Here is a 12,531-nt window from a genome sequence, read left to right as displayed (position 1 = left end):
GCAAAAAGCAAAGGAATACCAAGCAATATTATCTTTACAAAAAAAAAACAGAGATAATAGAACGACACACCAAGCTGTCTTTGCAAACAAACTTTGCCTATTCCACATTCATGCATCTCCTTTCAGAGTTACCCAGTGGGAGTAATTATCCCGAAATTTATTGTCAGGTATGTATGTCTCTCACCTCTCTTCGGCCAGCTTGGCCTCCTCCTGCCTCTTCTTCTTCCTCTCGGCGAGGCGCTCCGCTTCGGCCGCGTTGTCCACGGGGGCCGACTCGATGGCGCGGAACCGCTCCAGGCGCTCCATCTTGGAGGCCTTCAGCTCCAAGGCCGGGTCCTCCAGCATGCGCGGCGCCTGGAACTTCCTGCTCGGGCGCGTCGGCAGCAGCTTCACTACACCGCGCATCGGAAACACACGTAACCACGGATTGACCACACTAATTCAGGCAGTGTTACCTCCAAACCAAACCATTCTCCTAGTGCCTGATCATCAAATTCCGAGGCATGTCTGATCGCAAGGCACTTTACGTCAAAAATGAATCGCAATCATAAACAGTATTTTATTAATATCCCAAAATAGATGAAGAGGTTTTCATCAAAATGGGAATATGATCGTTTACAGGGCTTAGACATGTCATTAGTTGGTTTGATTGATCACTTTATATAATGTGTAACATTCACCTTTCTCTCCCATGATTGACAACCGCATTATGCAAGTTGTGTTCTTGTGTCAACATAATTCTAAATTTTAAATTTACTTTATATACTCATTATATTATATTATAATTATACATTTACTTTATATATCATTTTCTTTTTGGTATCGGCGACTTTTAAAAATTCTAACCAACGACCCCTTTTAAAATGCCAAAGTCTTCAAAAATTCAGTTGAAAAGTCCAGAAGTAATGTTAAAGCCGTCTACACTACTTATTTAAAATGTTATCTTTTCACTTCTATGCAGGCCTGAAGCGCAAGCCCTCCCATATTTAACAATAATGATTTATCAATACAATGTAGTGCCCTATGAGCTATTATCTGCATATTCAATACTTTATGACATGCCTTTTCTACGACTCACTCTTAACATTCATTTGAAATCTTCATGCTTTCATCCAGACTTGCTAAGCTTCAAATAATTATGAATTCAATTTAAAAAAAATTAAAAATCTACCATAAATTGTGCAAAGATTATGCTTTGTATGCTGACATTCCAACTGTACAACTAAATCTTTGGGTGCATTCGTAAATTCATAGCATGATTTAAATTAATAATACGTCATTTGTAATAAAAGATTTAAATGACTCGCATTTTGATTCAAAACTAGGTTAAAAAAATGCAAATATATTGGTTGGTCATCCTACTCACGTGGAGGCTAATATGAACACACTCTGCGACCATATGAGCCCCCACCGCGACCGGTAATGTTACGTGGCTAGGGTTGCTAAGTATGGAATAAGGTGACTTACTTAAGTATCCCTGACGGTCTTCCAGTTGTAGAATAGAATGTTAACTTGCTTTTCGTTTATTTTATCAAACTCCGTAGAATTTTGTGATTGTGTCTTTTCGTTATTTCCAGCCATATTTACATTTTATCATGCTAATGCTGTGATTTATATAAAATATAAACTGGTTATAAATTTACTACAAAATTGACTCAAATGCCAAACAAGGAACCTAGCCAATCCTATAAGTCATCGCTTCCCAGGGTTAATTGTTCGAACATTGCGATGAAGTGTTTTCACACATTATTTTTTTGAAACGTAAACTCTTCACTGAATACTCTGAACTTCACACTTTTTTTTTGCTAAAAGAAACAACCCGCAAAGCTTCTATTAGAGGCTCGTCTGCAGGTAGGACAGTAAGGATAGGGAAGGTAAATGTTAAAAATACATCACAAACACCCGGACGAATTGAAAATAAATCTTTCTTGAATTTATTTTGCATGTGGCGGGGATCGAACCCGCGACCCCACTTTCGCAGTCGCGCGTCTTCCCAACTACACCATAGCGCCTGTCAGATACATGGAGCATATGGCAGATACATTTTACTGTGTAAAAAAAAGTACTAAAACAAAAATAAAAATATGGTGCATAGGTTTCTTTGTATAAAAATCAATTCAGGGTATCAAAAAATAAGATTCATTATGGCTCATTGTGTCAATTTTATCTCAAGAATATTTAAAAAAATCAAAGATAACAATAATTATTTATCTAGCTTCCTTCCGCATACCCCTGAATGAATGTTCTATTTTTTCTCCTTTTTTTAAACATAGTTTTATTTCAAAACCGTGTTTTAAAAAAAGAGAGTTCAGTGTATACGATATTGCAATGCCCCTATAGTTCAATATTATTTCAAAACAACTCCTTATCGATTTCGAACTTCTTGCTGATTAAAAAAAAAATCCCTTTACCATCTTATCTTATTGTAATATAAAATTCTTTCAATAAAGAAATATCAATAAAACCTTTAGAGGCTAGGCTTGCCAGATTTCTGAAATGTTCAACCGAGACACCGGAACGCCCCCAGCGTACATACAGTGAAATAAATGACAAAGTTCTAAAATCCTAATTAATCCTTCACAGTTAATTATTTTTAGAATTTTGTCATCTACCATTTGTCATTTTACCGGGACGTGAAGTAAATTGTTCGGGTCACAGGGATTTTGTCTGAAAACCGGGACTGTCCCGGTCAAATTGGGGTGTCTGGTAAGCCTAGCTATGGCGCATGTCTATGTGATGCAAATATGGCAGCGAAATAACATTTAAAATCGTTAAATTTTGGAAATTTCCTTTGCTCATAACAAAACTGGCCATCATTAGGGTAATTTTCAGCTGAAAATGACTCCAGCTATGGGATATTAAAGTCCCATAAGGAATTACACTATTTCGCTTCGAACCATTAGCATCAAGTTAATTTTTTTTCATAAGGCGTGTGCAATCATATACAGTAAATATCTCTGTTCAAAATTATAACCAGTTACATTTTATATCAGCATCAAAGTTACACAATGGATGAAATTTTGATATCTCGCCAAAATGATTTGCAATTTTATTTTTATGAATGTCGACCAGACGGTTGGCATGATGTTTTAATTAAGATGTAAATGATGTAGAACATATACAAATGAGATTCAAAACACTTTACTTAGATGTTTGCAACTACCTTTTAAAAAACTTAATATTTTTATTAAATCACTTTAAACTTATCTCTTATAAAGCGTTAATGTAAAATGCAATGAAATCGATAATCAAGTACATTAAAAGCTCTTTAATTCGTACAACTATAATTCTATAACTCAAATTTTGTTATAATTTGAAAAATATTGAATGTAATAATTTTTTAAACAACATTATCAAAAATTTAACAAAAAAATCACCTTGAATTTAAAAAAAAAAACAGAAATTTAATTCCAAAAAAAAATTTATTCTTATCGCTTTTATTATTTTGTAAACCAAAAAGTTTTTTTTTCCATTCAAATTCCCTTATTTGAAATTTCTAATATTTTTCTACTTTTTCAACGTCAAATTAACGAGCTTTTACTGTATATTATTTAAAAATCCAATTATTTTAATAAGCCTTTTTTGTTAAACTTGCCAAGTTTGCATGCAATGATATTTTAGGAGTAGGGAAAGAAAGATTTTCAGAAATGTTGTATTTTTTATTTTATTTCAGTCAAAAATCGTATAACATCAAAATATATAACTTAAATTATTATAAATCATTATTTCATTTAGTGGTTATTATTTCCTCAACAATTTTTGTGTCGTTTACAAAGATTTAAGGAAATGGGATTAATACTGACATAATTAATATTTTAATATGTATTTTCTGTATATAAGAACAGATTTTTGTTTATTAATAAAATTAGCTATAAATCATATTAAAATTACTTAAAGATATCTAAGCATATCCTTTTTGCTACAATTTATTTTTAAAAAAATATATTAATAAAATATATGTGTTTTCAATGTAATATTCGTATAAAAAATAGTTCGCTTTTCATCATAATTATTTTACGTGTAGGTACTTTACGAATGTATATGACTAGAAATTGTCAAATTTATTAACTATTAGATATTTAATGTTATCCCTGTAATAATAGCCCAACTCACACTAATCTTCCGCATTTTATAATTAACATAAGGGTTGCCAACTTCTTCAGAGGCTAATGAAAACGGCGGTTAAAATATCAAAAAATGTCAAGGTCATTGAAACAAATCTATCATAAAATTTGACAACTAATGTAAAAGAAAAAAGCAATGTGGAAAAAACTGTCATTTATAAATGTAAAAATTCAATCATAAAACAAATTGTTTTCGTGTGTATTTTATGGTTTCTAGATTAATTTATAATTTTGCTTTCTTGTAAGATTTAAAATTGGATTATCTGCTTTTCTGCTCTCTAAATTTGACTTGTATTTCTCCCATTGTCCACCTCCATAGTGTAGTGGTTAGCGGGTATAGTTACTGTGCTGGAGGAGTACGATTCTCAGGGGAGGGTCACTACTATTCTGAAGCAAAAATGTGCTAATAAAACTAACGATATTTGCACTACCTTCCCTAGAAAGGTTAGCAACCTTTGTTAATATTTGGGGGTAATCGAGTTATAAGTAATAAGCCCTTTTGTATGATGTTTGTGGAAGCTAGCTTGGATTGTTAATGCGACATAGATGTTGGCTGTGTGGAAGGGTTGTAGATAATGGTGTGTTATGGTTGTTAAGAGCATTCCACCAAGGCGGGTTGTTCCTTGAAGTCTGGTGCCGCTGCAAGAGACACGGTCACACACTCGGTTAGGTACAGATTGTTTATCTCCTCCCGCTCACCAAACACCACCGACTACTTGACAACAATGAAACTGCCCGATGCCCACACTGTTATCCAATAAAAGTGCATTGTAAAAAAAAACTTTTTTAAAAGTACAACCATTTCGTAGTTGTAATTATTTGTTTCTTAGTTTTTATTTAATACCTGTCATCAGTTAATATGGCAAATATAACTTAATGATTCTTAATATTATGTTGATTTTCATGTACTCGGTGATGATTGATTAAGGAGGGGTATTTAATACCAAAATATTTATTTTGTGGAACATTCCTTTTGTATGAGAAGTTTTCTAGTTAAATTATAATTTATTTATTTAATAATGTTAGCCATGTTTGAATATCAATTTGGTGACAGTGAAAATTGTGTATTTTCAATAATAATATGTTGAAGCACAAGGTAAATAATTATTTCTTTTAATTATGAAAATGGTGTATTATTCTGCAGTGTTTCATTTTGTATTTTCGGAGGAGGAAATATATCTTAAATTTATAATTTTGATCAATAAAAATTAAGACAAATGGACAAGCTTCATAATTACCTTAAAAATACACTTTTAATAATGTTTTATAGAAGCCAAAATATATGAGCCAAAAGTCATATAATTTACAATTAAATTGGAAATGAATCAATATCGCGTTATCAAATTAAAATGCAAGTATTTCAACTGAAAGAGTCAGTGAATTTATTAAAATCGGTAAGCCAGTGAGGGTCATCCTTGTAAACTAAATTTATCATCTGGATCATTTAGATCAGGTCGTTAAAAAATGACCCATGCATAATTTATAATGGACTATAAGAAGAAAAAATTAATCATCAATGGTCAAATGAAGTTGTCTAACTCGAATATTGTTAATGCTATCCATACAAAAGAAATGTTCCTATTTTATCGAATTTGTACCACTCGCATGTAGGACAAAACGATGACTAATAACTATTTATTTTATGATTTATATAATATTATGATATTATAAAAAAATATCCAGGAATTAAAAAAAAAATATAATAAAAATAAATAGATTTATAAAAAAAATGGTGCGCAGTATAGAGACTATTGAAGGGATATGAGTGTCAGGAGACTTCTAAATTGCCAAAGCTTTATACTGCCGGGGTGGTGTTCAAAGTTCAAAGCGTAACTGCGGTTTTGGTAAATGAGGAATGTGTTGTGTTAGACTTTACCTGTGGCGTTCTCGTAGGCCAGACCGGCGGCGGCGAGTCTGTTCTTGGCGTAAAAGGACAACAGGGTGACGTCGTCCTTTACAGACAAGTCCTCGCACAAGGCCCTACGGTTGGGGAAAGCCTTGGCACCGGAATATCTGATACAGGCTAGGTGCCCGCGGCCTGTTAGAGATTGTTAAAAAGGACCAACAACAAGATCAATCATTGAGAAAAAATACACATTAGTCCATCAACAGGTCATTTAGAAATTTAAAATTCATAATATTCATAAAAAAGTCCAATTCTAATAATGTATGTACATACTGTATTCATTAATTATAAGAGAAAAATAATTATGCACACATTTACTGAATGCTGTTTACAAGTCTTCATTTTTGAATTGCAATTAATCTTATTTCAATCGACGTATTACTTTCACATAAACCGAAGCGGCTTGTGTATGAAAATATAAATCAAATTGTGATCAAATCACAGACCTCTGACTCCAAGTCCATAATACTACTAACGGGACTATGACCTGACTCAATTCTGCATTGATCCATGAAAATAAGATAAAAACTAGGCTTGTAGAAGAGGATATCGGCAATAAATATAGTAAACTTCAAATAACTAATTCTTTTCACTACTTTACTTAAAGATTTGACTGACTAAATGATATAAATACAAGATTGACTAACCAAATAATCTAGGAAAAAATTGAGGTAAACTTATTCCAGATGAGCATGACAAACAGCATTGAGTAAAAGAATCAAATAGAAGAAGAAGAACTAATCCAATAAAAGGAAAAACCTCTTTTCTTGTTAACTAAGGTGTGGTGTATGTAGTGACTTGGGACATAAATAATTTTTGCAATCTTTAACTGAAGCAGTCAAATGATTGGGAAGATTTTTCATTGCTTTCAATATCCTCTTATACATATTATATTTTAGAAAAATCTTAACTGGATAAAAGAGTTGAAAATTATATTAATATTTGAATAAGTTGAGAACAAATTTTTGGTGATGGTATATTTACAATAAATATGTGATGGATGGATTAATGCTGAATTTCTGCTTTTCTCATTGATCAAAGAATTTAATTAATACTCGAGTAATATGTTATTTACAACATCGGAATTAGATTATGAGTTTTAAGGATTTATTTCAAATGTTGCAATAGAAACGATTTTATGCAGACATATGTATTCAATTTATTAGTTATTGTGACAATGCCTCAAATTACACATTAAAATTCAAATATTTTTACATAAACTCCAAATTTCCAACCTGGCTTGGAAAACTTATACAAAATATACTACAAAAAAAAATCCATAGAAATTATTACAATCTAGAATGAGATTGTGTGGTTATTATTAAGTCGCATCTATATTGTGATGATTTCTATGGATTTTTCCATATACTGTTCATATATTGCTTTAGGTACTTCAGTAAGTGCTAGGAAGTGTGAAATTCATGCATTTCCATCTTACAAAATGGATCCAGAAGCACTGTCACAAAACTTTTCAATTGAATGTTTACATTATTATTCTATCCAGTCTTAACGGATGATAATAATTGTTATGAAATATATATCTTAGCTTTTGACACCAAAAACAATACTTAGCCGTAGATAGATATTTTAAAATCCCATTGCGTTGAGATGTGCGAAGGTTAGGGTAATGAATTCATAGATGTCATTAAATCTTATGATGGATCAGTGGCAGTATCTAGATTATAAAGAAGCTTACCTGTGAATCTCTTTGCCGGTTCCGCATACCATGACATGCTCTCAATATCTCTCGCTACATTTCTGACGGGGAGCATTAAACGGTTGAGGTAGCTTTCGGACGAGTACCTCGCTGGCAATAGTGGCTCGGTGTACCTATAATTATAATGTCGATAGTAGCTCTCGAAGGAGCTCAGTGGCGACCATACGCTCCAACTGGGTATCGGAAATGAAAAAAGAAAAATATTGACCAAATGTTTTTAAAACTTGTTGGTTCGCAAAAAGGCTGGATCCACCAAGTTCTGGAATCTGCCAAATTTTTCCCATTTTATTTGAAATTTTGTTTTCATTTTTCAATGATCCTCTTGTGAATTTGCCTTGTTTGCCAATCAATGTGGAATAATTACATATTATCAACTATGAATAAAAGCAATTATGTACATAGCTGTAATATAAACTTATTGTTTTTATTATCGATCGACGCAATCAATCGAGTATTTCATTAACAAGTAATGAGTTATGTACAATAAGTTAATTATTTACACATGATTTATTTACATATGTTACGTTTGGCACAATTCTGAGGATTTATATATAATGGAATGATACGGAGTAGATGCGTATGATTTTTAGCTGTTAAATTTGATAAGCAGCAAACTTAACAATAAAAACATAGATACCGTGAAAGTGTCTCGAAGGGAACAACACTGGTAGCTCTGGGAACTGAAGCGTGGATCCTCTGCAACAAGGAAGCAGTCTGCGCACGGATCTTCTTACTCTCATCCTCCCAGCTCTACCACAAAAATAATTCAACAATGATTAAGCTCTTTTAATCCTTATCCGCACATAAGGGGACATAGGGCACCACATTGTACCAAAGGATTGTTATCCTGATTGTTAATTACATATAGACAAGAAGATCAATCCTGCGCTTTCGGTACCAGTCCAGAGTGATATTAAATAAATATTGAGTGAAAAATCATTAACATTTATTTTGACTCCGCAAAGAATTCAAGTCTGGATAGCGCAGTAGTCAAACATTATAGAGTGAGTCATTATATCCAGTAACTATTGTTAACAATTAGAAATCACTAATTAATAAGTGATTTTATTAGAATATGAATGTTATTTAGAGGCTAAAATACAAGGTTTAAAAAAATGTAAAGATATATGTCTCCGTCAATTATAGGACGCATTTAGATTTATATATTTTTATATTTAGATTATATATTTCGCGTAGAGTTTTTAAGAAAGTTACACCAATACTGTTAAATAAAATAAAATACAACAATAACATTTTGGAATAAAATACAAAAAAAATAATTCAACTTCTGAGAATTCATCACCCCATCAAATGAGAAAATATGCAAATGCAAGTCACACATACACCCATTTGAAAACATATAATAATAATTATAACAATAACAGAAACATAAAACAACAAATTATGGTTGTTATGAAATCCAACTCACCTTGGAGGAGTTGGAGCAGAGGTAGTTCTCGGTGGCGGAGTACCCGCTGTGGGAGCGGGGCTTGTGCTCGATGCGGTCCAGTTCCCGGATGACGACGGAGGGCCGGACTCGGATGGTGACAACAGAGTGGGGCGCCAGGCGCGAGATGAGGCGGCGCTGGCCCAACAGGGGCCCGCGGCTCGGGTAGAAAGCAGACACCGGGTGAATCTATTGTACAAGCATGCCACTTTTTAAATTGACTATTATTTTTTTCGTGGAAGAGGCGAAGAATGTTTGCAAGGACAGAGTGGTGTGGAATTCTATTCTCTCTGCCTACCCCTACGGGGAAGCGGCGTGATGGTTAGTTAGTTTTTTTTATTTATTATTTTTTTGATGTCCGCCTCCGTGGTGTAATGGTCAGCACGCTTGGCTACCGCTCTGGAGGTCCCGGGTTCGATTCCCATAGGGTGGTCTTATAAATATTTGTAAATTTTTCACTTTAATATTTATTCAATATCACCCTGGAATGGTACCTGAAGCGGAAGGCTGATCACCTTTCCTTTGTGTAATGCATCATATAAACGCAGTGTTATCTTGATTGTTAACACATGAAGGAAAGGTGATCAGCCCTCCGCTTTAGGTACCAGTCTGGACCCTGGGGTAATATTTTTAATAAATGTTAAAAATACCTTCTTACCTTATGTTTTTCTCATTTATTTCTTTTAAATATGCTTCTTATGCCTATTTATTATACCTGTATATTGTTTTTATCTTTTGCCATGTATTAGTATCAGTTTTGGCTATTAAAAAAACATATTTTTTGATATTTTATTATTTGTGTTCCAGTATTGTTAACCTTAATCCCATGTCCCAAAATGAGAAATAGAAATTACTCATCGTGAATATTATATGTATATGTGACTTATGTATGTAATATGTTTTGAAAAATATATATATATTAGAGTGAAAAATCACTTTTATTTATTTAACCCCCCTGGGAATCGAAATCGGGACCTCCAGAACGGTAGCCGAGCGTGCTGACCTATGGTGGCGGTCCAGTTAGTTAGTTGGTATTCAATTCAACGCCTTTTATAGGCAACTCTCTTAACTTTTAAGATTGGTTGAAAGTGGGAGTAGAGAGGCAAGAAATTTTCACTCAAAAACTTCCAAACCATTCTCACTTAGGAATAGACTATATAACTTATTAAGTAGGAACATGATAAACGGTGTAAATCGTAGATAGATTTCAGGGTTGCTTGGATGTTGCAATTCCAACAACAACAAAAATCGATAATGCCCTGACAAGGCAAAAACTATCGCTGACAATTTTGATATAAAAACTATCGTTGATATGTTTTTATATCAAAATTGAACTTATAGTCCACCAAAACCTCCTTTTAATTAATCGAATTATGAATAGCCCAGCATAGCAACGTCGATTCAAATCTTTATAAATAGAAATGCAAATGTTAGTTTGTCCTATATCTCCAATTTTCCTAAAGTAAAAGTAAAAACAAGTCCTTTTACGTAATTTCGTAATTTTATTTTTCATAGGTTTTTTATTAATGGCAGCGCCATCTATTGAACGTATTAGCAACACACGCAATATTAAACATTGCCCATAGCGGATAGTGTGCTTCGTGAGAGATAAGCTATCACAAAGCATTTTCATTTGTTTTAAAAAACGGTGTTTCAATTACCTCAAATGTTACCTGGGTTTAAAGAAAATTAAGTTGTGATTTATCGAATACTGGGCCTTAAATGTATGCATAATGTGTGTATAAATTATTTACATTTTGATTTTTGTATATAGTTTATACATTGTCATACATTTATTTACAATACAACACGCGGTAAAGTGACATAATAATAATAACGATAGCGCAGTGCCAAGCTCTTCAAGGTGCGATTCATGACGCCATTTATAACCCGATCTAAATATACACATGCCGAGAGTCGAATCATCCGACAGGAATTCTCGTCCAACAATTCAGGGGGCGAATCCGACCCGTAAACATTCTGCTAGAATATCCACCAAATTCCTAGCAATGTTTTCCGAAAAATACCAATGGAACCAAGACAACCGGTCAGGGCTGGAAATACAATGAAAAGATAACGCGTAGATATACGCATCTACTCTAATGTGCAAAGGCAAATAGCCGCAAGTTAAAAACAGTCGTTTTGAGATAAACGAATTTATAGTTAACTTAAAATTATGCTTTTTGCCAACACGTGTATCAAATTAATACAATTTGGATAATGAATATCTCGGTACCAAACAGCCGCAATTTGAGTTACGACTAGTTGCCTTTACACATTAGTACTGAAATATTTATCATTGTGTTTTTACAAACTCAACGAATCAATAACAAAATTAGAATATCCATATACTGTATATTTTTTTCTCGTTATCTCGAAAATATCGGATCACGGACATATCTCATATTTCAGTTATCACAAACCTTTACATGTCAGAAATGAAGACCTCTCGTCAATTTTGTGAAATGAATCATCTTTAGCGCCGATGGCACACAATTTTAAAGCGTTAATGGTGAATCGTGAATGAATGAACATATAATCAATATTTCAATCACTAATTTGTGTCACCACCATGACATATGTGATCAAAAGCAGAGCGGACATCGTAGACACAAAAAACGCGCTAAGAGCGTCAGAAATGAAAACTCTAAGGAGCATATCTGGCAAGAGTCTACGAGATAGAATAAGGAACATCGGGATAAGGGAAATATGCGAGATCCAAGACGTCATTAGGTGGGGAAAAAAACGAAGAAGACAATGGTATGCTCATGTGAGGAGAATGGAACCATCCAGACCCCCCCCCCCTAACATCACACTGCACGGCCAACCCCAAGGTAGTCGATTTCTGAGCAGACCATCAAAGAGATGGATTGACAGCTGGGAATCAACAACTCAGGAGGCTAATCCCTCTTAAAAACAGGCCGCAAGGCCTACGCCAAGAAGAAGAAGAAGAAGACGAACTATTAATTTAATATCAGTATTGCCAATTGAAGCTCCAATCAATGACATAAATATTGAATAAACAGAATATGTTTAAGCATTTTTGTATCGTATTTCTTTTGAGATGTTTTTCTGTTTTTTCACATTAAATATCTCTCTTATTCTTAATTTTCAATTTAATTTAATTTAAAGTTTTTTTGTCATAATTTGTCAATTCCCACGCAAAGCAAAACAGTGTCTAAAAACATCAGTAGAATCATGAATCGTGTTTTGATTTGTTAAAAAGATTACAAAGTGTATTCTGGTAATGTAGTTTGAATTCTAATCTGATTACACCCTTTATTTTTTCTGTTTTAATATTTAAAAAAAAAAACACATAAATTTAATGCCCAATGGT

At 33.2% G+C, this 12,531-nt stretch overlaps 1 protein-coding gene across 4 annotated transcripts in view; it reads right to left on the bottom strand.

Annotated features, from left to right (window-relative positions):
- LOC148308706 (uncharacterized) overlaps positions 1-12,531 on the bottom strand; it is a 34,955-nt gene that overhangs the window by 4,910 nt on the left and 17,514 nt on the right. The window contains exons 3-7 of one of the 4 annotated variants that reach the window (XM_088261260.1): positions 9,177-9,383; positions 8,385-8,497; positions 7,727-7,920; positions 6,001-6,162; positions 185-392 (exon numbers count right to left, since the gene is read on the bottom strand). In XM_088261260.1, coding sequence (XP_088117386.1) covers positions 185-392; positions 6,001-6,162; positions 7,727-7,920; positions 8,385-8,497; positions 9,177-9,383 — 884 coding nt within the window. The remainder of the gene's footprint in view (positions 1-184; positions 393-6,000; positions 6,163-7,726; positions 7,921-8,384; positions 8,498-9,176; positions 9,384-12,531) is intronic. The other 3 variants (XM_088261261.1, XM_088261262.1, XM_088261263.1) reach the window with 3 other exon arrangements.

Source organism: Brachycentrus maculatus, unplaced genomic scaffold, assembly GCF_059751285.1.
Source record: "Brachycentrus maculatus isolate JH-2025_06_01 unplaced genomic scaffold, ASM5975128v1 h1tg000152l, whole genome shotgun sequence".
NCBI classification, from domain to species: domain Eukaryota; kingdom Metazoa; phylum Arthropoda; class Insecta; order Trichoptera; family Brachycentridae; genus Brachycentrus; species Brachycentrus maculatus.
This window is presented reverse-complemented; position numbering and strand designations above follow the sequence as displayed.